The following is a 25,346-nucleotide window of genomic DNA, read 5'->3' as shown; positions in this document are numbered from 1 at the left end:
GAAATACTATGCCATTTTATGTAAGGGTCTTATGTGTTTTCTGTCTGTGTAAGTCAAAATGGAGTAGTAGACAAGAATTCTTGAAACAGATGTCTTAGTCAATTTGGGCAGCTGTAACAAAAATACTACAGAGGATGGCTTATAAAGAACAGAGATTCAGTGAGGGTCATTTCCTGTTCTGTCTTCTTGCTGTAGCCTCCCATGGCAGAGTTGCAAGGCGATATGGCTTTGGGTTCTCTTCCGTAAGGGCACTAATCACATGTATCTAACTATTCTCAGAGCAGATAAGGGGACCTTAGTCTCAACCACCTAATCACCTCCCAAAGGCTTCACTGCCAAATGCTGTCACACTAGAGATTAATTTGAACGTATAAATTAGGGAGGAAGGAAAAAAACATTCAGTCTATAGAAAGAAATGTCATATTGCAAGGGAAATGAGAATTCTTGACATCTAAAAATAATTTTAATAGATGTTACATTCATATAATTAAAAACCAAAAAAGTTATCTAAAGATATATACTGAGAAGTTTCCCTCCTGCCTCTCTGTATACTCACCCTGCTTTCCCTGCCCTTACAAGTAAATGTTTCATATCTCTTTAGTGTTCTTCATGTAAATTCAAATAATTACGCATATATTTCTCTTAGTTTCTTATACTATATATTAAGCAGACTACAGACATAATTACCTTTTTTTTTTTTTTTTTTTTTTTTGTGCTGGGTTTCGAACCCAGGGTCTTGTGCTTACAAGGGAAGCACTCTACTACTTTTTTATTTATTAATATAGCACAGGAAAAAATCCATATTGGTACATGAAGAATGACCTCTTTTCTTTCTTTTTCTTCTCTTTCTTTTGTTTTCCTTGTTTCTTTTTTGTAGCTATAAGTATTCTAACTTACTAGGTTTATTTAACCTGTCTCCTGTTGGTGAAGGCTTGTGAAATTTCACACTGCTTTGCTGGTACAATGTGCCATTAATAGTTTTGTTCCTAACAATTTTATGTTCTAGAACTAGAACTGGCAGATCAAGGCAGAAATACTTATGAAATATTTTTTAAATTTTTAGATTGTCATTTATAGAGGTTTTACCGTTTGCAAGAATTTTATAATAAATCCTATTGAAACAAAATATCTCAACAAATCTGTGTCGGTAGTGGTAGTGATTAAGAGGAGGGAAATTCAAATGTTCTGAAAGAAGGGAGGTAATGGGGCTAGGGAGGGAGGAAGGGGAGAATGTGAAATTATTCTTAAAGGTATAGGAATAATTTGCCTTTGAATAAGACCTTTTGTGTAAAGATTGAATGAAGGAGGGGAGATGTTAGGCATGGGATATCTGAGGCTGTTTGGGCAGTAGTTGAGGAATTCATATTGGTGATTTCTTCATTCAATATATATTCTTTGATCACTTACTATAATCTATCCTTGTTCAGACATGTGGGACTTCACAGTGACTAAGGCAAAGTCTTTATTCTTATGTAGTTTAGCATTCTACTGAGGGATCTAGACCATAAACTAGTACACCAACAAATATATAATGTGATTTTAGGTAGTTGGAAGTGCTGAAACTAAAGCAGAGTAGGAGAAACAGACACTCAAGGGACGACAATCTTCTGTTTAAAAGACGGGAGTTAAACCAGGTGCAGTGGCACACGCCTGTAAACCCAGGGCTCAGGAGGCTGAGGAAGAAGGATCATGAGTTCAAAGCCAGCCTCAGCAACAACGAGATGCTAAGCAACTCAGTGAGACCCTGTCTCTAAGTAAAATACAAAACAGGTTTGGGGTTGTGGCTCAGTGGTCATGTGCCCTGAGTTCAATCCTCGGTACCCCCCAAAAAAGAGAGGGAATTAGAGCCACTTTCCATGGAGGTGAACTTCAGCAGCAGCTTGAATGACTTCAAGGAATAACTGACGCAGCTCGTCCATACCCAGGTGTAAAGTCCTAAACTGGGAAGTTGGCGTGAGGCAAAGTCTGTTACTTATCTACCAAAACGTGTTTAAGTGGAACTAGCATGGACTTTGGGCCACTTCTTTAAGGATGAAATTCCAAGTCCTGTGAGACAGATCCTCCATGATCAGAGCCTTCCTGCCTGGGCCTGCTCACCTCCTGGAGCCATGTCTCCCGCCATGGCCAGCTACTTGCCTTCCCTAAATGTGCCCACACTTCTCACACATCACATCTCTTGCAGGACATGTTTTCTCTTCTTAGCATGCACTCCCTCTCACTCTTTCTGTTTTAGAAAATTTCTCCTCATTCTCCAGGAATCCCTGGCTGGCCACCAGGCAGCCCCTCCTGTGCACCTGGAGAGCTCTCAGCACTAATTCCTATTGTTTGACTCCCTGTTTAGTCTGTGGAGACACCTGACTAGTACCAACATTTTAGGTTTCAGGTCAAGAGCTATCTTGTTTACTACTGTATCCTAATCAATAACCACACTGCCTTGTACATGGACAGTTTCAATAAATATTTGTTGAATCCATGATTAAAAAAATGATAGACTGAATTTGAATTTTGGGCTAACTTATTAGTCATGTAGCATGTAATTTTTTGAACAAGTTATATAACTCTGCATCTCAATTTCTTTGTTTTAAAATAGGCCTAGGCATAACAATATCTATCTCTTAGAAGTAAGGAAGTTAAATAACATTACATATGAAAAACCTTAGCATAGTACATAGTACAATGTAGCTGCTTTTTAAAATAAAATACCCCACTATAGTAACCATTTTACTATCTATCTGTATTCCATAACATCATTTTGTAAGACTCAAGAACAAATAATAAAATTTATTTTTTTTTAAAGTAGTTGGATTCTGGGGCTGGGGAGATAGCTCAGTTAGTAGAGTGCTTGCCTTGCAAGCACGAGGCCCTGGGTTCAATCCCCAGCACCACAAAAAAAAAAAAAAAAAAAAAAAAGTAGTTGGATTCTATTCCTATGCAGATAGCCAGGAACTTTTTGAAGATAAATGACAGAAACCGAACTAAAACTAATTTTATCAAAGGGAAGGAAGTTATTGACTCATGTAATATGGAGTTTAAGGGATAAAGCTGGCTCCCAGACATGACTGGATTCACTGCCTACCAGATAACTGGAGGACTCCGTCCTTTCAACTTATGGTTCTGCTTTTCCCTTATATTAGCCATGAGGTTTACAGATACCAAGTTAGCAATCCCAACAGGAATAAAGTCATTCTAGCATCTTAAGGCTTATTTTCATGATTCACATGACTCAGATTATATGTTCATTCCTAACCAATCCCATGACTCTAGGTCAGACCTGGCTCATGAACTCATCTTTGGAATGAGGTCAGCCTGATCTGAACTGAGTTATCCCTAAGGTTAATCACAGGACTGTTAACAGTTTGATTCCACGTTTAAAAAAAAAAAAATCCCAGAAGAATCTAAAGAGGCAGAAAAGGAATATTTCAAGACCCAATAAAGATTTTATATTAACTGCCTAGATATTGTAATGATAATTACTATATCCTGTAAGCAGGATATATATATGTGTGTGTATATATATCCTTGAATGGCAGTAGAAAATCAAATAAATTGTTGTCTGTTCCATCTTGTAAGCCCTTTTTTGATTGTTTCTTAGCATTTTTTTATTGAGGCATATTTCACATACCATAAACTTGATCCTTTTAAATTGTATAATTCCATGTTGTTTTATATATTCAGAGTTGTCTAACCATCACCACAATTTTAAAACGTTTAAAGGACTTTTATGCACAGATGATATAGATGTTATTACTGTCTATAAAAGTGTAAGAAAGTCTCCCAATGTCTCAACAATAATTTGAAAGTCAGAATCTTCCTGTAACAAAATCATCTCAAATTGCATATAAATAATAGCCAGTGCTTATAGTCTCACTTTCTTTGACGCATCTCTCATGACCTATTTGCAATACCTTTTTGTTGCTGCTACTTGCTGCCCTTAGGCATCTGTGAAGGCTCCTTAAGCCCAGCTGCAGCTAATGAGGAATAAAAGATAAACCTTTTATGAAAGACTAAGGACATCTGCAGAAAGATGGGTCACAGACATTAGCATCTTCAATAATGTAAACTAAGTCATACAGTTTCTCTTCTTTGTGTTCCTTTTTTGTGTATTGTTCAAAACCTGCATTCTAGCTTCTCATCCTCATTCTACAACCTTTTATTTTATTCGCATGTGGTTTTCCTCTCTATCTGCTTCCCACCCCTGAACTACCAAACCTTGGAATTTTTTGGAAGTTTTTTTTTTTGTTGTTGTTTTATAGCTTAAGTCTACATATTACCTAAGTGATGTTTTCATGTATCTATTTATGTAGGTTGATTACATCAAAGGAAAATTATGGTATAATGAAAGATGTTTTGCGAACAAAGAACATTTTGAAGGTAAATTTTAGTTAACTATGTATTAACAGGTTTTATCAATGTAGATGATATATAGAGATTAAAAATGGCATACATCAAAATAGAATAAAATGTATACATAAATTTGGTGTATACCCATTAATGGCCTGAAACAGAGGGAAAAAAACTAATTTAAATTTGAGACAATAGGCACAACTGCATAAGTGTAAGAAAACTGAGTATATATTAATTGATAACACATCTATTATTTTCGTGAAGACTATTTCATTAACACCAACCCTTCTAGTTCTAGAAATACAGATGCTCTTTGTAATTTCTTTACCTTTGTATTTTACAGTTGATTATGTTACTATCACCTTTGACAGAAACAGGACTCTAAGTGAGGTATGATATTAAATAGTTTAAAAGGTAAGAATTTTTGTTATGCATGACTTACTTCATTGGTAGTTATTAGTCCAAAAAGAAGTGGAATTCTACATGGTGAAAGGCTTAGGAATCACTCTGCACTCCCAGTGGTGTGTCTGCCTAGCTTTAACAGCAGGTAGCTACCCGTGTTAAATCTAGACCTACACCGTGATTCTAGACAAATAATCTGTACCAAAAAGAGATGCTTTGCAGTGTTTCCTGGACTCAGCTCCCTTGGAAGAGAGGCACAAACTTTAAAGATTCACACATTTGATTTGTGGTCAGTTAGGACAAAACAAAGGGTTCATTAGTTTGTTTTACTATGATGATCAAATAGGACTTGCATTAACTTTTCCCTTCTCTTTTTATAGTCGAACTCTTGTTTTTTTAGTAGCGAACCATTTTCCCGATGGCTTCCTTGCTTACCTGATGAAAATAAAATAGAGAGTTATTTGTCCTCACGTGTGATAACATTTCTCGTGGACCAGGAGCACAATACTGGAATCTACCTCTTATTTGACAAGGTAGGTTTTATAGGCCAGGTGATTGCTCTGGACACTCCCACAATGCAAATTTACCTTATCAAATGCTATCTCCAAATTCTTGTTATCTTTAGTCATAGAACATGATGAAATTGGCTACAGCCAAACTATTTACAATAAATAATATAGTGGGACACTAGAGATTTGTCACCTCTAGTTGTTCCATTTGATGACAATGGAAACCATGATGCTAATGGCAGAGTAATGGTTCTCTACTAGTCCTCCAGGAAAATGTAAGCTGATATGTTTTTCCATATAAATTTAAGTTTCCATGAAGTGGTTAGTTAAGATGTGCAAACAATGGGACCCACTGCCACACATCTGTGCTTTCTATTCCAAAGGTCCTTAATCCTTGTGAGATTAACAGGAGGAAAAAACCCTATTAACTTACACATACATTTTGAAAATATATGAGAAACTCAGTGATGAGTAATTCCAAGGGTGGTTAGAATTGGAGGATGATATCTTAACAGGTGAAAGTGAGTAGAAAAATAACACCCCAAAATATGCTACTTTGATATCAAGATAATTTTAAGCTGAACGATTTTAAGATTCAACTGATGCATTTGGGGAAAACAAATGACTTTTTTTGACAAATAAATTGATTTTCAGGAGAATAAACAGAAGAAGGTTAGATAATGTTTGTTCACCTAGGTATCTCCCTCAGGGCTACCACCCCACCCAGGAGAAAGGAGGCAGGGTAGGTTTTATTTTCATTCTCTTTTCTGGGAGTAGATCTGCTCTGAAGATACATTTGACAGTCATTTTCCAGAAGTTACTGCTTGTAGTCAGAAAAGGAAACTCCAAGAAAGCTTTTTTTCTGCGTTAGTTGAATTTTAAGTCTCTTCAGTTTGAAATTATTCCAAAGTGGTGTATTTTGGGGTGTCATTGTCTGATCCCCTCAAGACTGTGATCTGATAAAGTTGGGCTATGACCCAGGCATCCACACTTTTGGCGTGAGAATTACAAGCACCATCACTGGATTCTGTCTGCCAAGTTCAGTAGAAATTCTATACACTCTCTGAGCCCTTGATTATAGAACTTTGAACAAATTATTTTGCCTCCTAAACTTAATTGCAACATCTGTAAACTGAGCATGGAGGGGAGTTGAGTAAAGAAATATCAGTGTTTGCTATTCCTCCCAGTTCTATGCTGTGTTGAGAGGTATGACCCTATCTTACTCAAAATCTAAGAAACAGACCTAAAATTTGCAATGTGGACTAGTAATAATGATCAAATTCTTACAAATTCCTGATGTTTTATTTATTTAGCTCAACAAAACTACCATTGCCTCCGTGAATGTCCTAACCGGCAATAAGCACCCAAATTCCAAACCAAAGTTCCCACCTTTCCTGTTTCCTTCCTCGTTTTCTTCTCCTGTTGGAATGGTATTTCATCCACGAAGCCACTTTTTGTATGCTTATGGTAATCAGGTATGTGCACGTGACATTCCACCCTCTGGTAGAGGGGTCAGTTGTATATTACTCTATGCTGAGTGGTTGTACCTGAGGTCACTCCTGATCAGGGAGGTGGGAGAGAGGAAAGAGGATGGATGTTTATTGACTGCTTACTGTGTTTTAAGCTTGGCACCTGCTGTCAGCTTTTACCTTTTATCAGTCCACTGTTGACTAGCTGATAAAAATGAACTGGGGATGTACCTCAGTGGGACAGTGCTTGCCCAGCATGTGCGAGTCTGTTTCCATCCCCAGTACAGTGCAAAAAAAAAAAAAAAAAAAAAGGCTAAAAAGCAGTCATAGGTAGATCAAGTTTCTTCTGAATTTTGCCAGTTATAATACATTTCTTCCCAACTCTTTGGCCATTAACTAACTAAAAGTCTATTTATATCTGGTGTTTCCAGCATTCAACATGGACCTTTTTCATTTGACTGTCTAGGCATGCGTTTCTGACTCTGATGTTCTTTAAGCTCCTCCTGAGAGCATGTTGCATCTTCAGGCCTCCCATCAGTTAGTTCTGCACCAGTAACTTGAAAACTTGGTGAAGGTGCCTTTAGAACACCTGTGGGGCATCAGGCAGTTGAAAAGTAAGGAATACAGTCACGTTGAGTAAAAGTCAGAACCAAGAAAACGCGGCAGTGGCAACAGATTTCATTTCTTTCTTTCTTTTTTTTTTTTTTTTTTTTTAATCTTAATGAATTTTGTGAAGTTTATTTGGGGGGAGTTTTTTGTGATTTTATTTTTTATTTGTTCTTTTTAGTTATACATGACAGTAGAATATATTTTGGCAGTTTATACAAGCATGGAGTGCAGCTTATTCTAATTAGGATCCCAGTTCAAAGTTGGTTTCTTAGTGAAGTTTCTCAAACATCCTGTGGAAATGAAAATTATGATGACTGCAGTTTGGTCAAGAGAGAGAAGCAGGTTTCTCTGTGACTCAGGGACTGCATTTGAAGGTTGCAGTTACACCTCACAGACACAAATTCCTCAGTCTTTAACTTCCAAATAAAAACTGCTGTTTAAATAGAATGTGAGTTGGGAGGCAAGTAGGTCTCTAAAACAAAATCTAAGGTAATGCGTTCGTAGGGCTGCTCAGAAGCATGCTGGCATGCCATATCGTGGGCTCACGTCTCTGGTCTGTAACTCAGTGTTCACCCTGGATTTTTACCAACAGTTCAGGTATTGGCAAAGTACAAGATCAGTAGGAGTCTTATCAGTTATATATACAGGGCTTTGAAAATGATGTACAAGAGCTGCATTATGGTATAGGAGAGAACTATGGATATGGAACCTATCTATTGAAATGTACCAAAAGACTTTTTAGACTTTAATTATAACCTTTTGGATGCTGTCATGGTCTCTGGCAGACGATTTTAAATATAAGCACCTAACAAAGTCCTGAGGAATTCTTTGTTGATGTGGAAAATGGCTTTTTCAGCAGAGTGATGCTTGTGATTGCTTATGGCAATCAGAGGCGTACACATGAAAGTTCATACTCTAGTAAGGGTATAAATTGTCCACTTCTTTTATGCCGAGTGGTTATATATTAGTTAAAGAATGGAGTCGCTCTGAGGTTCAGGGAGGTGGTCAGCCTACTGGAAAGAGAATGACAGGACAAGAATCAGACACAGTGATTCAAACCAACCCTTTACAAAGTTTTGCTAAAGAGTGAAGTCGTGAATTGGGGCAATGTTTAAAGAGAAAAGGGAGTTTGAGAGAATAAGTTTTTAAAAAATGTATAGGAATAGGGAGGATCATCCTTTAAAATGGTGGTTCAGTGCTGAGAGAGGGACAGTGTGCCCAGAGTTTTAACATGTCACTTGCTGTGGGAACAGAGGATCAGGAGAGCACAGATATCTTTGGTTTCAAGTTCAAAGTGAGCCCTAAGCCTGCTATCACTGAGACCCACCACCCAGAGAAATACACCTGCATGGTGTCCATAGCGGTTGGACTTGTGTTTGCCTGCCTCCTGCTGGGGGCTCTTAATCACGATCAACAAGTTCAGTTGACGGGACTAGCTTTCGAATGACGAATCCCATTGCTATCACCAGTGGTGCAGGGGACTCAGCAGCCTTCTGCACCATAGCAACCATAGCATCACCACACCCTCATCCCTAGATCCCGGGCCCAACATAGTGGTCTTTGGCATGACCTGCATTCCAATTATTAAGAACCCCTAGTTTTTAGAGACTCAACAACCACAAGCCAGACATACATTTCAGAGAAATCATGTTTAATCCAATAAGCCTTCATAGATACTGCGAGACTCTTAACCATGTCATCTATGTTGAGGATGTGAATGTTTATTTCAGCAAAGTATGTCATGGCTTTTTTTTTTTTAATTTTTTTTTATTGTAAACAAATGGGATACATGTTGATTCTCTGTTTGTACATGGCATAAAGGCGTACCATTTGTGTAATCATAAATTTACATAGGGTAATGTTGTTTGATTCATTCTGTTATTTTTTCCCTTCCCCCCACCCCTCCCACCCCTCTTTTCCCTCTATACAGTCCTTCCTTCCTCCATTCTTGCCCCCCTCCCTAAACCTAACTCTAACCCTAACACTAACCCCTCCCACCCCCATTATGTGTCATCATCCGCTTATCAGTGAGATCATTCGTCTTTTGGATTTTTGAGATTGGCTTATTTCACTTAGCATGATATTCTCCAATTTCATCCATTTGCCTGCAAATGCCATAATTTTATCATTCTTTATGGCTGAGTAATATTCCATTGTATATATATATACCACAGTTTCTTTATCCATTCATCAATTGAAGGACATCTAGGTTGGTTCCACAATCTGGCTATTGTGAACTGAGCAGCTATGAACATTGATGTGGCTGTATCTCTGTAATATGCTGATTTTAAGTCCTTTGGGTATAGGCCAAGGAGTGGGATAGCTGGGTCAAATGGTGGTTCCATTCCAAGTTTTCTAAGGAGTCTCCACACTGCTTTCCAGAGTGGCTGCACTAATTTGCAGCCCCACCAGCAATGTATGAGTGTACCTTTCTCCCCACATCCTCGCCAACACCTGTTGTTGCTTGTATTCTTGATAATCGCCATTCTAATTGGGGTGAGATGGAATCTTAGGGTGGTTTTGATGTGCATTTCTCTTATTACTAGAGATGTTGAACATTTTTCCATATGTTTGTTGATTGCTTGTAGATCTTCTCCTGTGAAGTGTCTATTCATTTCCTTAGCCCATTTGTCGATTGGATTATTTGCATTCTTGGTGTAGAGTTTTCTGAGTTCAACTCTACTACAAAGCAATAGTAACAAAAACGGCATGGTATTGGTACCAAAACAGAAAGGTGGATCAATGGTACAGAATAGAGGACACGGACACAAACCCAAATAAATACAATTTTCTCATACTAGACAAAGGGGCCAAAAATATGCAATGGAGAAAAGATAGCTTCTTCAACAAATGGTGCTGGGAGAATTGGAAATCCATATGCAACAGAATGAAACTAAATCCATATCTCTCACCATGCACGAAACTAAACTCAAAATGGATTAAGGACCTTGGAATTAGACCAGAGACCCTGCAGATTATAGAAGAAAAAGTAGGTCCAGATCTTCAACATGTCGGCTTAGGACCAGACTTCCTCAACAGGACTCCCATAGCACAAGAAATAAAAGCAAGAATCAACAACTGGGATAGATTCAAACTAAAAAGCTTTCTCTCAGCAAAGGAAACTATCAGCAATGTAAAGAAAGAGCCTACAGAGTGGGAGAAAATCTTTGTCATGGCTTTTAAAAACTCCTTTTAAGCCTTCCGGTTTGAATGTCACCTTAGTAGGCTGGGCTCTCTGTGTGGTTGAAAGCTCTAGGCATTGTTCTCTTTGGATCCAGGAATGCAAAGTAAAAACTGCAGGAGCCCCTACACACTGTAAGGAAAACCCCCATCAGCCACTGTCAGGGTTCCTGTCCTCCAATCTTTCTTTCTTTCTTTCTTCCCGGCCTATGAGGCAGCTCCTACCACCATCTTTAGAGCCAATAAAGAGAATTTTAAAACTATGTGCCAGGGACCATCTTTTTAACACAACTAGCTATTCTCTTGCATTACTAAAACAACCCAATGGCCACAGGAAAGCCTGATACAGTCCAGCTGTGCTGCCCCCACTTTCCCCCTTGGAAGTATGGGGTCTCCCTGGTTCTTCAACATACTGTCCTCTTAGAACCTCATCACCCTGTAACTCCAATGGAGAAGAGTCACAGACAGCACCTAAGCAAAAGTAGAGATAGCACAGTAAGAAGAGGGGGAGCCAGCCCCAAGTGTTGGCAACAGCTTGGGTCTTAGAGGGAACAGTAGAAACCGATCTCTTTTTTGTTTGTTTGTTTTTGGAGGAGAAAAATCACATCCTTTTTATGGGCACACTTACCTCCTCCTTCCTCTTCTCTCTGAAATGGCTCACCGTGAGTGTGATAGTAGAAAATTCCTTGGAAAGGGTGTTTCTCCAGGGTCCTCTTTGGCCCCTAGAGCAGCAGTTCTAACAAACTTTGTCTGTAGGAGATCTTGCCTATTAACTGGCCATCCTATTAGGACCACAAGGGACCAAGGGAATCAAGGGATAAAATCCTTTCTGTTAGTCCATTGTTATAGTTTAGAAATGAGGTGTCCCCAAAAAGCTCCTGTTAATGCAGGAATGTTCAGAAGTAAAATGATTGGATTGTGAAAGCTGTAACCTAATCAGTCCAAGCTAGTCTCAATGACTGGGGGATAACAGTAGGCAGGTGGGGCGTGGCTGGAGGAAATGGGTCCCTGGGGATGTGCCTCTTCCCTGTGTGCCCTTCCCCTGCTCTACTTGCCACAAGGGAAGCCACTTCCCTTCACTGCACCTTCCACCATGATGTGCTGCCCCACGTTAGACCCAGAGCAGTGAACCCCAAATAAACTTTCCCTCCTGTAAGTTGTTCTTGTCAGTATTTTGGTCACAGTGATGAAAAGCATCCATGATCCTGGGATTGCTCTTTTTTCCCACTTCCACTTATTCTTGACTCAGAGAACTTTTAGAACCCAGTGGAATCACCATTTCAAGAACAAGATGAGCTAAAGGAGAAGTGAAGTAAAAATTGGCCTCCTCCAGCCCCTCTCTTGGTGCCAGAGGACATGTCACCTGTTCTCTGGTCAATCTCTGTGTTTATTTTGCTCATTAACTCTTGCCTAACTCCAGAGCCACCATCTCCCAGTAAGGGCAGTTGCTTACCCTGTGTTTAACTTGATTTGCTGAGGAGATCAGAAAGGATGACTGTCCTTGCTTGATAGGAAAGGTACATTTGTGGGGCCTGAGACTCCCCCAGATATGCTTACATATGTACTATGCTTACATAGTGGACTTCTGGCTTGGTCCAGCTCTCCCTAAACCCACTGGGGTCCCCAATGCATGAAAGCAGGTTAGGTTGTCACTTGATGGTGATGAGCAAGGAACAGGGAGCAATCCATGGAGAGTACTTGGAAAAATATAGTAGTTTACGTAGCCAAAGTTTTGGGGAGACTGTTGTACAGCAATAGAAAAGAGATTCTATGTCTTTGGCAAATTTACCTGGAAGTTAAGAATCCTACTTAGGAGTTTATTCCCTGGACCCTGTGGAGGATCTTCATGTCAGGTCCATGTCAGGTGCCCAGCCTAATTCTGTAGATGCCCCACAGAGTTTAAACACTTTAAGCTTTCCAAGTTCTTGCCCAGTATCCAGGGTTGCCTCCCCAGCACCAGATTCCAGAGTTTCACCTGGGGTTGCAGGTTTTCTCCAGGGCCTCACGGTTTGCTTATGTAGCCCCTTCCAGCTCCTCTCTTCTGGTCCCCATTGCTCCATGTCAGGCTCTTCCCCATCATCCCCTGCTGGCCCCTTAGGTACAGGGCCTTCTTCCAAGTGTAGCTTTAGGGAGTAAGCTTGAGGATGATGTTCTTTAATTATGGTAAACCGTTACCTCATTTCCAGCCTCCCAGACTCTATCCATCCCCACATCTTTCACTCTGCCATTTTCCTGACCTTGTGCCATGACAGTTGGTATTGTGCTTCCAGAGGGAATTATGGGAGCTTTTGGTATATAGTTTCTTATAAACACTTTATTGTCTGATGAAATGCTATGTGCTGATGGGAATCCTTCAGCAGAGGGGAAAATCAGTTAGGGAGAGAGAAAAGGAGAGGCAGAATTGTTGGAGTGATGATTTTAAATACATAAGACAAAGTGGTGTCCGTGCACTAGAAGAAAACCTTGCCTCAGGTGGTAGTTCAGACATTATTCTACCATAACAGGAGGGAGAGTTTGGGGGCTCACAAGCTGGTAGGTGGGTAAGATATTGTAATATTCAGAAGGTTGTAGGAACATATTTTCTATTTCCTCAACAAAAATCAAAATTATTTTAGAGTAAAGATGGAGGAAGAATATTGAGAATTTGAGAAGGAAAACAGAATAAAATATCACAGAAAAAAATGGTAATGAATTGACTAAGGGAATGCAGTATGATTGCTTGTACCTTTTACTCATTAATTTAAAATATGACCACTTCAGCATTACTGATATTCTTCTCCATGGTCAATTATGGGGGTACACACATAGTGGAGAAAACATGGAGTTGTATTTAATCATGATTGAACTTTTTCAAGAAATTAAGAAGTAAAAGGGAGTATATAAGGGAATGAAATAAGCAAAGAAAAAAGAAAGTAATGGCATGAATTTTGGAAAGTAGTGACTAAAACTTTCTTTGAAAAGATATGATTGTTTACATAGAAAACCTAAAAGATACATACAAATTACTAGAACAAACAAAAGAGTTAAGCACTATGGAAACAAAATTAATTCAATTTCTACACGACCAACAAATCTGAAAGTATCATTTTCAAGATACTATTTACATTAGCAAAAACAAAACACAGGCCTGGGTTTGTAACTCAGTGGTAGGTAGAGCTTCTTGCCTAGCATGTTTGAGGCACTGGGTTCACTTCTCAGCACCTCATATAAACAAATAAAATAAATATCCATCAAAAACTATTATTTAAAAAAAATCAAAAAACTCACACAAAAATTATAAGGTACTTAAGAATGAACCTAGGAAAAGATTCCCAAGATATGTATATATACAAAATTATAAACTTTACTGAAAGACATTTAAAATTCTGTCAACAAATGGGCATAAACATATTTGTGGACAGGAAAATTTATAGTCCTTTCATATTAATTCTTTCTTAAATCAACCTGTAGATCTACTACAACTCTAATCAAAATCTCAACAAGGTTTGTCATAGAGTTTAAGTGTATGCAGTAAACCAGGAATAGCCAAGACACTTAAGGAGAAATAAGGAGGAGGAATCAATACTGGATATTAATGCATTTTAAAAGACAAGTAATTATGATGTGATTTTGGCGAGGTAACAGAAAAATTGACTGACAGAAAAAACTACAAAGCCCACAAGCACAACCATTCAAATATGGAGTATTGATAAAGGTCCAAGTGGACTGATCAAAATGGGATGGGAAGAATTGGCTATAAACACCAAAAACATGAAATGCATCCCTGCCTCACACAGACATCCTGGTGCAGCAATAATTCAAATATCCAAATTTTTAGAGGAAAATATAAGTGATCTCTTTCTGAAATCAGGTAGAGAATGCATTTTAAAATAAGGCCCAAAAGTATTAACCATAAAAAGCAATAATAAATAAGATGTTATTCATTAAAAGGAAGACTTCTGGGGCCAAGGGTAGTTCTCAGTGGTAGATCACATGCTTCGCACATGTGAGGCTTAGCATCTTCCATTCCTAGGCACACATACAGAAACTCTGGGCCAGCAAGAAGGCAGATGAAGGGAGGGGAGGGAAGCATCAAGATTATTTATGTTAAGATGGTTGCACTACCCAGAAAGCTGTATAACCTTATTTGAAGGAAAACGTAGGTTAGCCCACTTTCAAACCACTTTAAAAAGTTTTTTAAATACCATAACTGATATACTAATAAAGGAGAGAAAATGAAATCTTATAAAATGCTCACAAAAGATGGGAAATGAGTGAAAGGCAAAATAGGAACAAAGGCAACAAATAGAAAATGGTAACAAATAGGATAGATATTATCATACTGTATCGACAATCACTGTGAACATCAATGATCTAACTCCATCAGTTCAAAGCCATACATCATCAGAGTGGATCTAAAAACAAGACTCTTTTATTAGTTGTCTATGAGAAACCCACTGGAATAAACATTGAAGAGATGGTGTCATTCACAAGTGATCAGGGAAATACAAATCAAGAGTGCAATCTGATGTCATTTTCAGCTATTTATTTGGCAAAGCTCATTCTGATGATACCAAATGTTTAAGAGAATGTGGATCAACCAATCTCTTATTTACTACAGGTGGGAGAATAAATTTCAACTATTTTGCAAAGCAATATGGTGTTATTATCCTGTAAGTTCGAACATAAATATTCTTTTGCGCTACTGGTAGGAACATAAACTAGTTAAGCAAAATTGAGAATCATTTTGTTAGTATATATTAAAATTATAGAAATATGTCTAGCATCTGACTCATCAACTCAATTTTTTAGTATTGATCTAGATATATAACAGACAATACAAAGAGGCAAATAAATGAATGTCCACTGCAATATTGTTTATAACAGTGAAAATTTTGGCCCAACCTTTAGATGTATACAGTATATCCGCAAATTGGATACTAGGTCATCGTATGGAAGATGACAGAGGTCTACATGGACTAACAAAATGAGATCTATCATCAAGTGGCAAATGTAACTTCTAGAATATCAGGCATAGACACAGCAAACCACTTTCAACAAATTATTCAAAACACCCTTTCCCACGCACTCCTCCCCACCACCCTGCTCACTAGTGAAGTGCAGGGTCCAAAGAGTGGGAAGCCCACATATCACGTTTAGGATTGTGGACTGTGCTGCACCAGCAAGATGCCCTGAATCCTGAAGGATAGGAGTGTGTGCGTTTGTAATGTTCAGACCCACTCAGCATGCAGGATACCTTATGCTCAAGTTGAAAGGTGAACTGCATCCAGGTACCCCCTCCCCCGCCATCATAAAATGAAATCAGGACTGTACACTTCTGCTATACACATAGCTATGTGAATGACCTCATAGAATTTCCAAATTGGTAACAGAGGCGGCCTCTGGAAAGGGAGAGAGGAGACCAAGATCATATATGTTAGAGGAGACCAAGTGGTAAAAGGAGAACTATTTGTGTGGTGGTCTGAGAGAGTTCAGCCACGTTATAAAGTTTTAAATTCAAAACAAGTCCACTTTTGGTCATAGCTTGTTACTAAAATTAATGTTAAAAAAGAGATTCAAACACCAGAAATCTTCACTTGAATGAAACTTAGGCTATTAAAAGAGGTAGTAAGGGGCTGGAGTTGTAGCTCAGTGGTAGACTGCTTGCCTAGCATGTGTGAGGCACTGGGCTTGATTTTCAGCACCACATATATATAAATAAAAAATAAAGGTCCATCAACAACTTTTAAAAAATCCATTAAAAAAAAGTAGCAAGCAGGTTTCATCCTATACACAACCTGATTTTTCCTCAAACTACTCATCCCTAAGGATGAGGAAATAGAGAATCTAGAGGATACAGTGGAATTAGAGATTTGGGGATCTTCCAGGGCCCCAGGATCCACTCCTTTAAATAACAAGGGGCTCTTCCACACAAAATGTAGTTGCATATGTATTTGTCAAATACCGAGAACCTGAACTTTCATTTCAATATGGGATAAACGCCTTCCCCATAGCTGAACACACCCGGCATCTATCCTTTTATGAACAAAGGAATTCCACGTGGGAAATGATGGGAGTAGCTAGTTCTTTCATATGTCCACCATCTGCGCTGTGCAGACCTGACACTGCCGCAGACTCTGTCACAGACTCTAGGGTGAAAACAAGTAGACCAATGGGTAAGGAGTCCGTACACTCGTGCATGTGCCTGCGGACAGCTGGGGCCCTGGGGAAGATCACAGGGCTTGCTTACCTAGCGAGATCCAACGTACACAATGACAGCTCTTTGCTGAGGTTACTATGTCTTTGTTCCCACAGGTGTGGCTTTCAGTGGACGGTGGCAACACTTTTGAGTTATTAGCTGACTTTCATAATGATATCGCAAAGAACTCTTACCACAGTTATTATACTTCAGATATTACTTTTGCTTGCCAAAGTGGAAAAGTTTACTTGACAAAAGCAGGTGAGAAATTTGCTTCTATTGGTGTAAGCACTGCGTGTGGGCCAGAGATTAAAAGATACATGCAAAGCATGCTTTGTTAGTCAACGAATCCTAAACTCTCAACCCTACTAGCATGTTAGATTCGTAGGATCTGAAGCGATTGGATCCTGTGAACAGCTCTGAAGAAAAAAGTGCAGGGTCAGCATGCAGTGTTCTCATTTGCAATTTCCCAAAAGTCAAATAACAATAGATGCCACTTACCAAGCCACAATTGTGTTCAGCAAGCTGCAGCAGTATCTCATTTAATATTCACAACAACCTCACCAAACTGGGTAACATTGGCTTACTTTTGCTGCTTAAATGGATAACTAACATCAAGAAGGTTAAGAGATGGAGTTCTGTGAAAGACATTTTGCATTCTGTCTTCTCAATTTGATAATCTTGTGATTTCCCTGATTAAGTCTACATACCTCCTCTCAGTTTGCTTACACAATGAAAGAAAGAGCTAATATTAATTGACCTAACAATTACCCACTCCTTTTCAACTAAGTAGAATTTTGCTATCCAGTCCAGGAGTCTAGAACAATAATGGGACATGGTTCTCAATTTTATTTCTGTAGCTCTATGACCTACATTCCCATTTTATTTTGTCATTCTGTTATTGAATCTTCTTTGAGATTTTGGGTTGAATTTATTATTTTATTGAAGTAATCTATTAAAGTTCTTTATGGACAATATGGAGGAGATTTTGCCTCCTACCTTGGGATATGCTTCATCTCAACTAAATTCTTTGTATCTTTTACATGCTGTGAGTTCTTTCCCTCCCTTCTTCCCCTCCCCTATTCTGTCACCTCCTTTTTATCCCTTTTCTTCCCTCAGCTGTTCTATCCCTCCTCCTCTCCTTCTCTTCTTTTCGTCTAGTTCGTAACTGAAGTGGACAGCACTGCTCAGGTCTTCCATTTGCTCTGATCTCATGCAGGTGAACTACTCTTCAGACCCTTTTGCTTCACCTCTGTTGGGTAGGACCTGCACTCATTTCCTCAATTCAGTACGGTACGGGGTCTCTACTCTGGCCTCAGATTGGAAATTTGAGGTCCTAAGAAATTTTTTCTCCTAGCAAACTCTCGGTTACAGTCAAAAAGTACATGCTCCCTGCTGTTTTTATAAAACCAATGGCTGTCATTGTGATCAAGTGCAGTACTCAAGTGTGGCTGTTAGGGTTTCAATATTAAATGTCCCCTAAAAGCTCCTGTGTTAAAGGCTTTGTCCCCCAGTTTATGGTGCTATTGGGAGATGATGGAAACTTTAGGAAGTGGGCCTAAGTGGAGGACATGGCTCATTGGGGGCCTATTGGGATCCAAGGGTATATTGAGATCCCTGTCCCTTCTCTTCCATTCATATTCATGCATTCATTCTCTTTCTCTCTCGTGCGCGCTCTCTCTCTCTCTCCTCCCTTCCCACTCTCAACTTTCCTCCACCATTCACTGCCTGCCATAATGTTCAGTCTTATCATACCACAGGCCCAAAACAGAGCCAAGTGACATGGACTAAAATCTCTGCTTCCTTTAAGTTGATTGATCTCAGGTATGTTGTCATAGCAGTGGAAAACTAACAAAGTTGTCCTCCACAGACACTCTGCCCCATACTCCCACCAGTAAAATCTGCATAATTGTGAAGCCCTTGCTTGCTGTGGATTACTGGTATCACAATATCTACAGGCACAAGAGGTCATCTGTGCATTCATTAATTATGTGAGCCACTCAGTTTCAGAATACCATTTCTATATTCTATTTCCTAGAAACATTTCTGAATATATATATATATATACACATATATAATGCATGTATATGAAATATACATATATTATATATATATATATTATTAATACACACACACACATACTGTATCAATTTTGGACTAGGCAGGAAATAAACTTTCACTCAGTTATTTTCTTTGAAGAATCTTTTGGAAGAGAAATCATTTGAAAATGGGGAGAGAGAGTTAATGGAGCTAACAATGATATTATCACTGAAAGAAAACATTAATCCCTTTACTTAAAGGAGTAAGATGATAGATAGGGAGGGAGGCAGACAGACTGGCTGACTGACCTAAGCCCCACCAAATCTGAAATGGAAGAGGATCAACATTTTAAGAAGCAAAAATTAGGAAGCTCACAGTCACTGCTGGACTGTATCACTAAACCAAGGAGAAAGAGGGGGAAATGATCTCATCTTCGCTCTCCTCCATTCTTATCTCCTGCTAGTCCTACCATTCACCAAACCCAGTCATGAGAATGGATCTGGAGGAATGAGCAAAGAGAAAATTAAACATCACATGTCTTGAAATCAAAATCAACTTAGCAAGGTTACTTTGAAAACTGTAATTAACATGTAAGAAAACTAAATTGACAATATGTTATAAACTATTTCAGTTTATAAATATAAACCATAGAAGCACAGTCAGATATAGAATAAGTAAACATTCTAATCAATCTAATGTGAAAAATGTAGATGCTGAAGATTATGGAACTGCAGATCTAGAAATTTCCAGTGATAAATGGAAACATTGGCTGTGTTTTCTCTGTTTCATCTACATTGTAGTCATCTGATATGAATGGATGGAAGATTGAATACTAAAAATAGGAAAAGAAAAGGAAATCAGAATCAGTAACAAGACATTAATTTTTTTAAACTGAAAGCACACCAATAATACAAGCAAAAACACTTTTTTGTATTATTTGAAATAGAAAGTGTAGATGTGTTAGTCAGCTTTGGTTACTATAACAAATACCTGAGATCATTAACTAATGAAAACAAAAGGTTGCCTCAGAGTTTTTGAGGTTTCAGACCATGATTGGTTGGCCGTTGCTTCTGAGCCTGTGGTGAGTCAGCATATGAGAGTGGCCACACATGGCATAATTGCATGACCAGGTTGCAAAACAGAGCGGGGGAGGGGGAGGTTCCAGATCCCCTTCAAGACCATGGCCCACAATGACCTTCAGACCTCCCACTAGGCCCCACCTCTTTTTTTGTTGTTGTTCTTTTTAGACATCCATGACAGTAAAGTGTATTTTGATATATTATACATAGATGAAGTATAACTCATTCTAATTAGGATCCCATTCTTGTGATTGTGCATGATGTGGAATACACTTGTCATGTATTCATATATGAACATAGGAAGTTATGTCTGATTCATTCTACTGTTTTTCCTATTCTCCCTACTCCCTTCCCTTCATTCCCCTTTATCTAATACAATGAACTTCTATTCTTCCCCTCTTTCCCCTTTGTTGTGGGTTAACATCCGCATATCAGAGAGAACATTTGACCTTTGGTTTTTTTGGGCTTGGCCTATTTCACTTAGCATGATATTCTCCAGTTCATACATTTACTGGCAAATGCCATAACTCCATTCTTTTTCGTGACTGAGTAATATTCCATTGTATATATTTACCACATTTTCTTTATCCATTCATCTGTTGTAGGGCACCTCTGTTGGTTCCATAACTTGGCTGTTGTGAACTGAGCTCCTATAAACATTGATGTGGCTGCATCACTATAATATGTTGATTTTAAGTCCTTTGGGTATAAACTGAGGAGTAGGATAACTGGGTCAAATGGTGGTTCCATTCCAAGTTTTCTAGGAATCTCCATTCTGCTTTCCATAGTGGTTGCACCAATTTGCAGTCCCACCAGTAGTGCATGAGTGTACCTTTTTCCTCACATCCTCACCAATATTTATCATTACTCATATTTTTTATAATTGCCATTCTGACTGGAGTGAGATAAAATCTCAGTGTAGTTTGAATTTGCATTTCTCTAATTGCTCAAGATGTTGAACATTTTTTCATATATTCATTGACCATTTGTATTTCTTCCATGAAGTGCTTTTTCAGTTCCTTTGCCCATTTATGGATTGGGCTATTTGGTTTCTTTTGGTGTTAAGATTTTTGAGTTCTTTGTATATCCTGGAGATTAATGCTCTAACTGAGGTGCAGGTGGCAAAGATTTTCTCCCATTCTATAGGCTCTGTGTTCACGTTCTTGATTGTTTCCTTTGCTGTGAAGAAGCTTTTTAGTTTGGTACCATCCCATTTATTGATTCTTGATTTTACTACTTGTGCTTTAGGAGTCTTATTGAGGAGTTGGTTCCTAAGCCGACATGAGGGAGAGCTGAGCTGGCTTTTTCTTCTGGTAGGTGCAGGGTCTCTGCTGTAATGCCCAGGTCCTTGATCCACATTGAGTTTTGTGCAGGGGGAGAGATAGGGGTTCAGTTTCATTCTAGTACATATGGATTTCCCATTGTCACAGCACCATTTATTGAAGAAGCTATGTTTTCTCCAATGTATGTTTGTCGTGCCTTTGTCCAGAATGAGATAACTATATTTATATGGGTATGTCTCTGTGTCTTCCGTTCCATTGGTCTTCATGTCTATTTTTATGCCAATACCATGCTGCTTTTTTTACTATAGCTTTGTAGTATAATTTAAGGTCTGGGACTGTGATGCCGTCTGCCTCCCTTTTCTCACTAAGGATTGCCTTGGCTATTCTGGCAGACCCCACCTCTTAAAAGGTTCCACTACCTTCCAATAGAACCATAGATTGGGCCCAAGTCTTTAATACATGATACTTTACAGGACATTCCAGATCAAAACCATAGCATAGGTCAATTTAAAAGGAACAAAACCAAGCCAACCTTGAATTCTGCTGCAACAATGAATACCAAATATTCTCTTATAGAATCTTGGAAGAAAAATAGTATTGCCTAAGAATTTAGAACCAACACATTATTCATATGCAAAGCCAACAGAATTAGGTTGTAAACACTCTATTTCATCAAATTTAAAACTCCATTGATTGTAAATTGCTCTGTGTCCAATTAACAGAAAGAAAAGTCTTCTGGTTAATCTTTAACACTGGGGCTGGGGATATAGCTCAGTTGGTAGAGTGCTTGCCTTGTAAGCACAAGGCCCTGGGTTCAATCCCCAGTACTGCAAAAAAAAAAAAAAAATGTTTAGCACAATATTTTCAGAGTCCTAAGTGATGCAGAATTGCTCTGGCATTGTTTCCCCTGACCCTTGTTTGGTATAAGGCAATCATTTTGTGTGTATCTAGGTAGTAAAACATAATGCAATTTTCTTCTACTTGTCAGTTTCTTCCTTTAGCAGGTCCTGTAAAGTAGTTACTGGTTATTCTATAAGAAAATGTGCAATTGTGGTAGTTCCTTCAGTAATATTGGCTTTATTCATAAATAAGCGCCTTACTGCTTTGTTTTCTTCTTTTGCTACACCAACAATAACTGTTCCAATGCCAAATTATAATGTAATATTTTCAAAGACATTTTAAATAGCAATAAACTCAGTATGCACCAATGATTCAAGAAACTCAGAGATGACAGTATAAACAATTGGGACAAAGTCAGCCAGCCCTACAGATCTGTGGGTTCTGCATTTGTGGATTCAACCAACTGAGGATCAGAAATATTTGGAAAAATTTCACATCTGTACTGAACAAGTACAGATTTTTTTCTTGTCATTATTCCCTAAACAACACAATTATAATAAATGCTTACATAGCATTTACGTTGTATTAAGTATTATAAGTCATCAAAGATTACTTAAAGTATACATGAGGATATACATAGGTTATATGCAGATATTTGCCATTTTATGTAACAGACTTGAGCATCTTTCTTTCTGGGTTATCTGATGGGTCCTAGAACCAGTACCCTGCAGATACCAGTGGACCACTGTGCTTGCAGGTGAGGATGGACCACCATGGTATGAGTGCCACCTGGTGGACAGTGGTTATTAAGATACATCAATTCTAGGATGTCTCAATTGCCTAGATCTTAAAACATGAAATGAGGGTGATTATAGATGCAATATGGCATATTGAACCTAATCAATTATATTAGCAAAGTTTTACTATAGGAAAGTCCACTGGAAAGTATGAAAAAGCCCTGATAATGTATGTTTTGAGGAAACAATTATGAGTATTAGTACTGCAAGAAATAAAAATGTGAACTCTCTCAACATCTCACAATCAAATAATCAAGAATTTGAAAGATCAGAAATGAAACAAAAGGTTAAAGCCAAAACTCCCAAGATTTTGACTTCCCTAGAAGGCAGTCCAAAAATACTATTTTTTTATCTGCGTATAAATAAAACATGGAATTAGGAATTTTTTTGAATCCTTTATTGTGATCATCAATAGATTTTTAATGTATTTACATTTAAATTTTCAAATAATTTCAGTTTTAAATTTTAAAAATAAAAATGTATTATATCACTTAAAAAGCAAAGGGGAACAGAATAACCCATGTAGAATAGATGTGAAAAAGAGGAAAGAAAAGAAAGCAGGGATGTTACAAAGTGTAAACCGGTAACCCTGAGAGAGCCGGTCTATGGTCTGGGCGCGTTAGCGGGAGTTCGCTGATTGAGGAGCGTTCACTGAGGGCCTCCCGCACCTCAGCGCTCCTCTGCTGGGCAGGGAGGTCGCAGCCCCTTTCTCATGGAGGTTACCTGCGTACTGATAGGGGGAGACTGACAATTAACAAATACACAAAAAATGTAAGACAGATGTTACAGGAGAAAAACAGGACCGGCCAGGAGGTGCTGGGCTGTGGGGCGTGGGGCTTGGGGCGTGCTGTGGCCAGACTGTCTTTATAATAAAGCAGTGTGAACGGGCCTGAAGGACAGAAGGGAGCCAGCCCTGCCTATCTCCGAGGATAATCTGTATTTCTCCATAAAGGCAGAGTCTTGATTTGATTTTAAAATCGCAAAATATGTTGCCAAGAGAGAAAAATCTGAAAGCAAAAAATGGCAAAAAGGAATAAACATCGAGGCTTGAAAAAACATGCCAATTAAATTGGGAAGAAAAACATAACTAGTAATGTTAGCATTCACACAAAGCAACATTTATACACCAAAAATATTGAATAAACTTACTACTTCTTTGTGTGATAAAATATGAGTGGTAAAAATACATCATCATTGAATCAATGTTCTAAAATAACATGATACAAGCTTGAATTGTAAGGAATACCAGAAAAATTAAATGAAGTGCTGTTGTAGAAGAAATCTTAAATTAATAATGGCCAATCTTTAATACCTGAAGGTCAAGGTGAGGGTATAAGGGGACATTCCATGTAGAAGAATTAAGAGGTACTACTGAAATACATGGAGCATGCGGGGGCTCAGCTCAGCAGTAGAGCACTTGGCCAGCACACACAAGGCCCTGAGTTTGATCCCCAGCACCACAAAAAAAAAAAAAAGAGAGAGAGAGAGAGAGAGAGACAGAGGAAAAAAACCATGTGAGACAGGCGGCGTGTCACAGCCGGTGTGTACGTTCTCAGAGGCCACCCACTGACAGTAAGACCACAAGGTCAGCCGAAACCGGTCTTCCATTTTGAGTCAAGCCAACCAATTTCACTGTGCCATGAGAAGATCATTAGCCTGATAACATATGTGTTTTAGAAAGATAATGTGGAGGATAACCGAGGAAAATGTGAGGTTTTAAGCAGAATCATGTGTTTAGGGTCTGTTTTGAAAGTTTAAGAGAAACGATGAGGATCTGCCTTCGGGAAGTGGCCATGGGTGAGGCGAGAACAGCGGCTAACGGAACGAAACCATAGGAAATGAGCTTCAGATGGGAAACCCGAGGAAGCGGCGAAGTCAAGAGACAGACACGAAGCAACTGGGTGACATTCCCACACCAGTGTCCAGATCTTGCTGATCTTGCTGCTGAGAATAATTAAAATAGATAAATTCTTTTAAAGTGAATATCTGAAAATAAAATAGCAAAATCTCAGAGGTAGACAAGGCACATGAATGCCAAATTCTTTTTTCTCTGAAGGAACTGACAAATTTCTGCAAACTCGGGTTTTGAATGGATCGGATGGTGAAGGATTATGGCCCAGAGTCGACTCAAGGTGGTGAGAATAATAGATGGCCTCACTGGGCCAGGATGCTGACAGGCTCTACTCAGAATAAGGATCTAAACGCACGCTCACGTGCCTCCCCAAGAGCTCCAGCAAGGTTGTCCTGTTGCTAAGCAGGTAGGGGAAAAGGAAGGAAAACCCCGCGTGAGAAGTCATCACCTTCGGAAGGTCTCTGTAAGACCTGAGGCCACAGACTGCATGGTCAGGGTGCTCCAGCAAAAGCTGAGGTTTTGTTTCTGCCACCACCCCAAGCGCCTGGGCAAAGCAGCCCAAGTCCTCACAGGGAGACATCACTTAACCTCCACGGTTTTGTCAAAGATAGCGACCAGTGGAGACAGCCAAAAGCAACCACTATGAAAGGAAACACTACCACGAATGACACAGGATAGAAAAATAGAAAAAACAGGCAAAAAAATACTGTTGGTATTATTAGACAGAGGTTTTTAAGAGATGTAGTTACTATGTCTCACAAATA

General features: G+C 38.8%; 1 protein-coding gene across 1 annotated transcript in view; it reads left to right on the top strand.

The window, feature by feature from the left end:
- The window catches only part of Catsperb (cation channel sperm associated auxiliary subunit beta), a 103,887-nt gene that overhangs the window by 42,440 nt on the left and 36,101 nt on the right, over positions 1-25,346 (top strand). The window contains exons 10-14 of the mRNA XM_047539410.1: positions 4,305-4,371; positions 4,688-4,734; positions 5,127-5,279; positions 6,569-6,730; positions 16,808-16,952. Of these exons, the coding sequence (XP_047395366.1) occupies positions 4,305-4,371; positions 4,688-4,734; positions 5,127-5,279; positions 6,569-6,730; positions 16,808-16,952 (574 nt within the window). The remainder of the gene's footprint in view (positions 1-4,304; positions 4,372-4,687; positions 4,735-5,126; positions 5,280-6,568; positions 6,731-16,807; positions 16,953-25,346) is intronic.

Source organism: Sciurus carolinensis, chromosome 2, assembly GCF_902686445.1.
Source record: "Sciurus carolinensis chromosome 2, mSciCar1.2, whole genome shotgun sequence".
NCBI classification, from domain to species: Eukaryota; Metazoa; Chordata; class Mammalia; order Rodentia; family Sciuridae; genus Sciurus; species Sciurus carolinensis.
The sequence above is the reverse complement of the archived record's forward strand: the minus strand, read 5'-3'. Positions and strand labels throughout refer to the sequence as shown.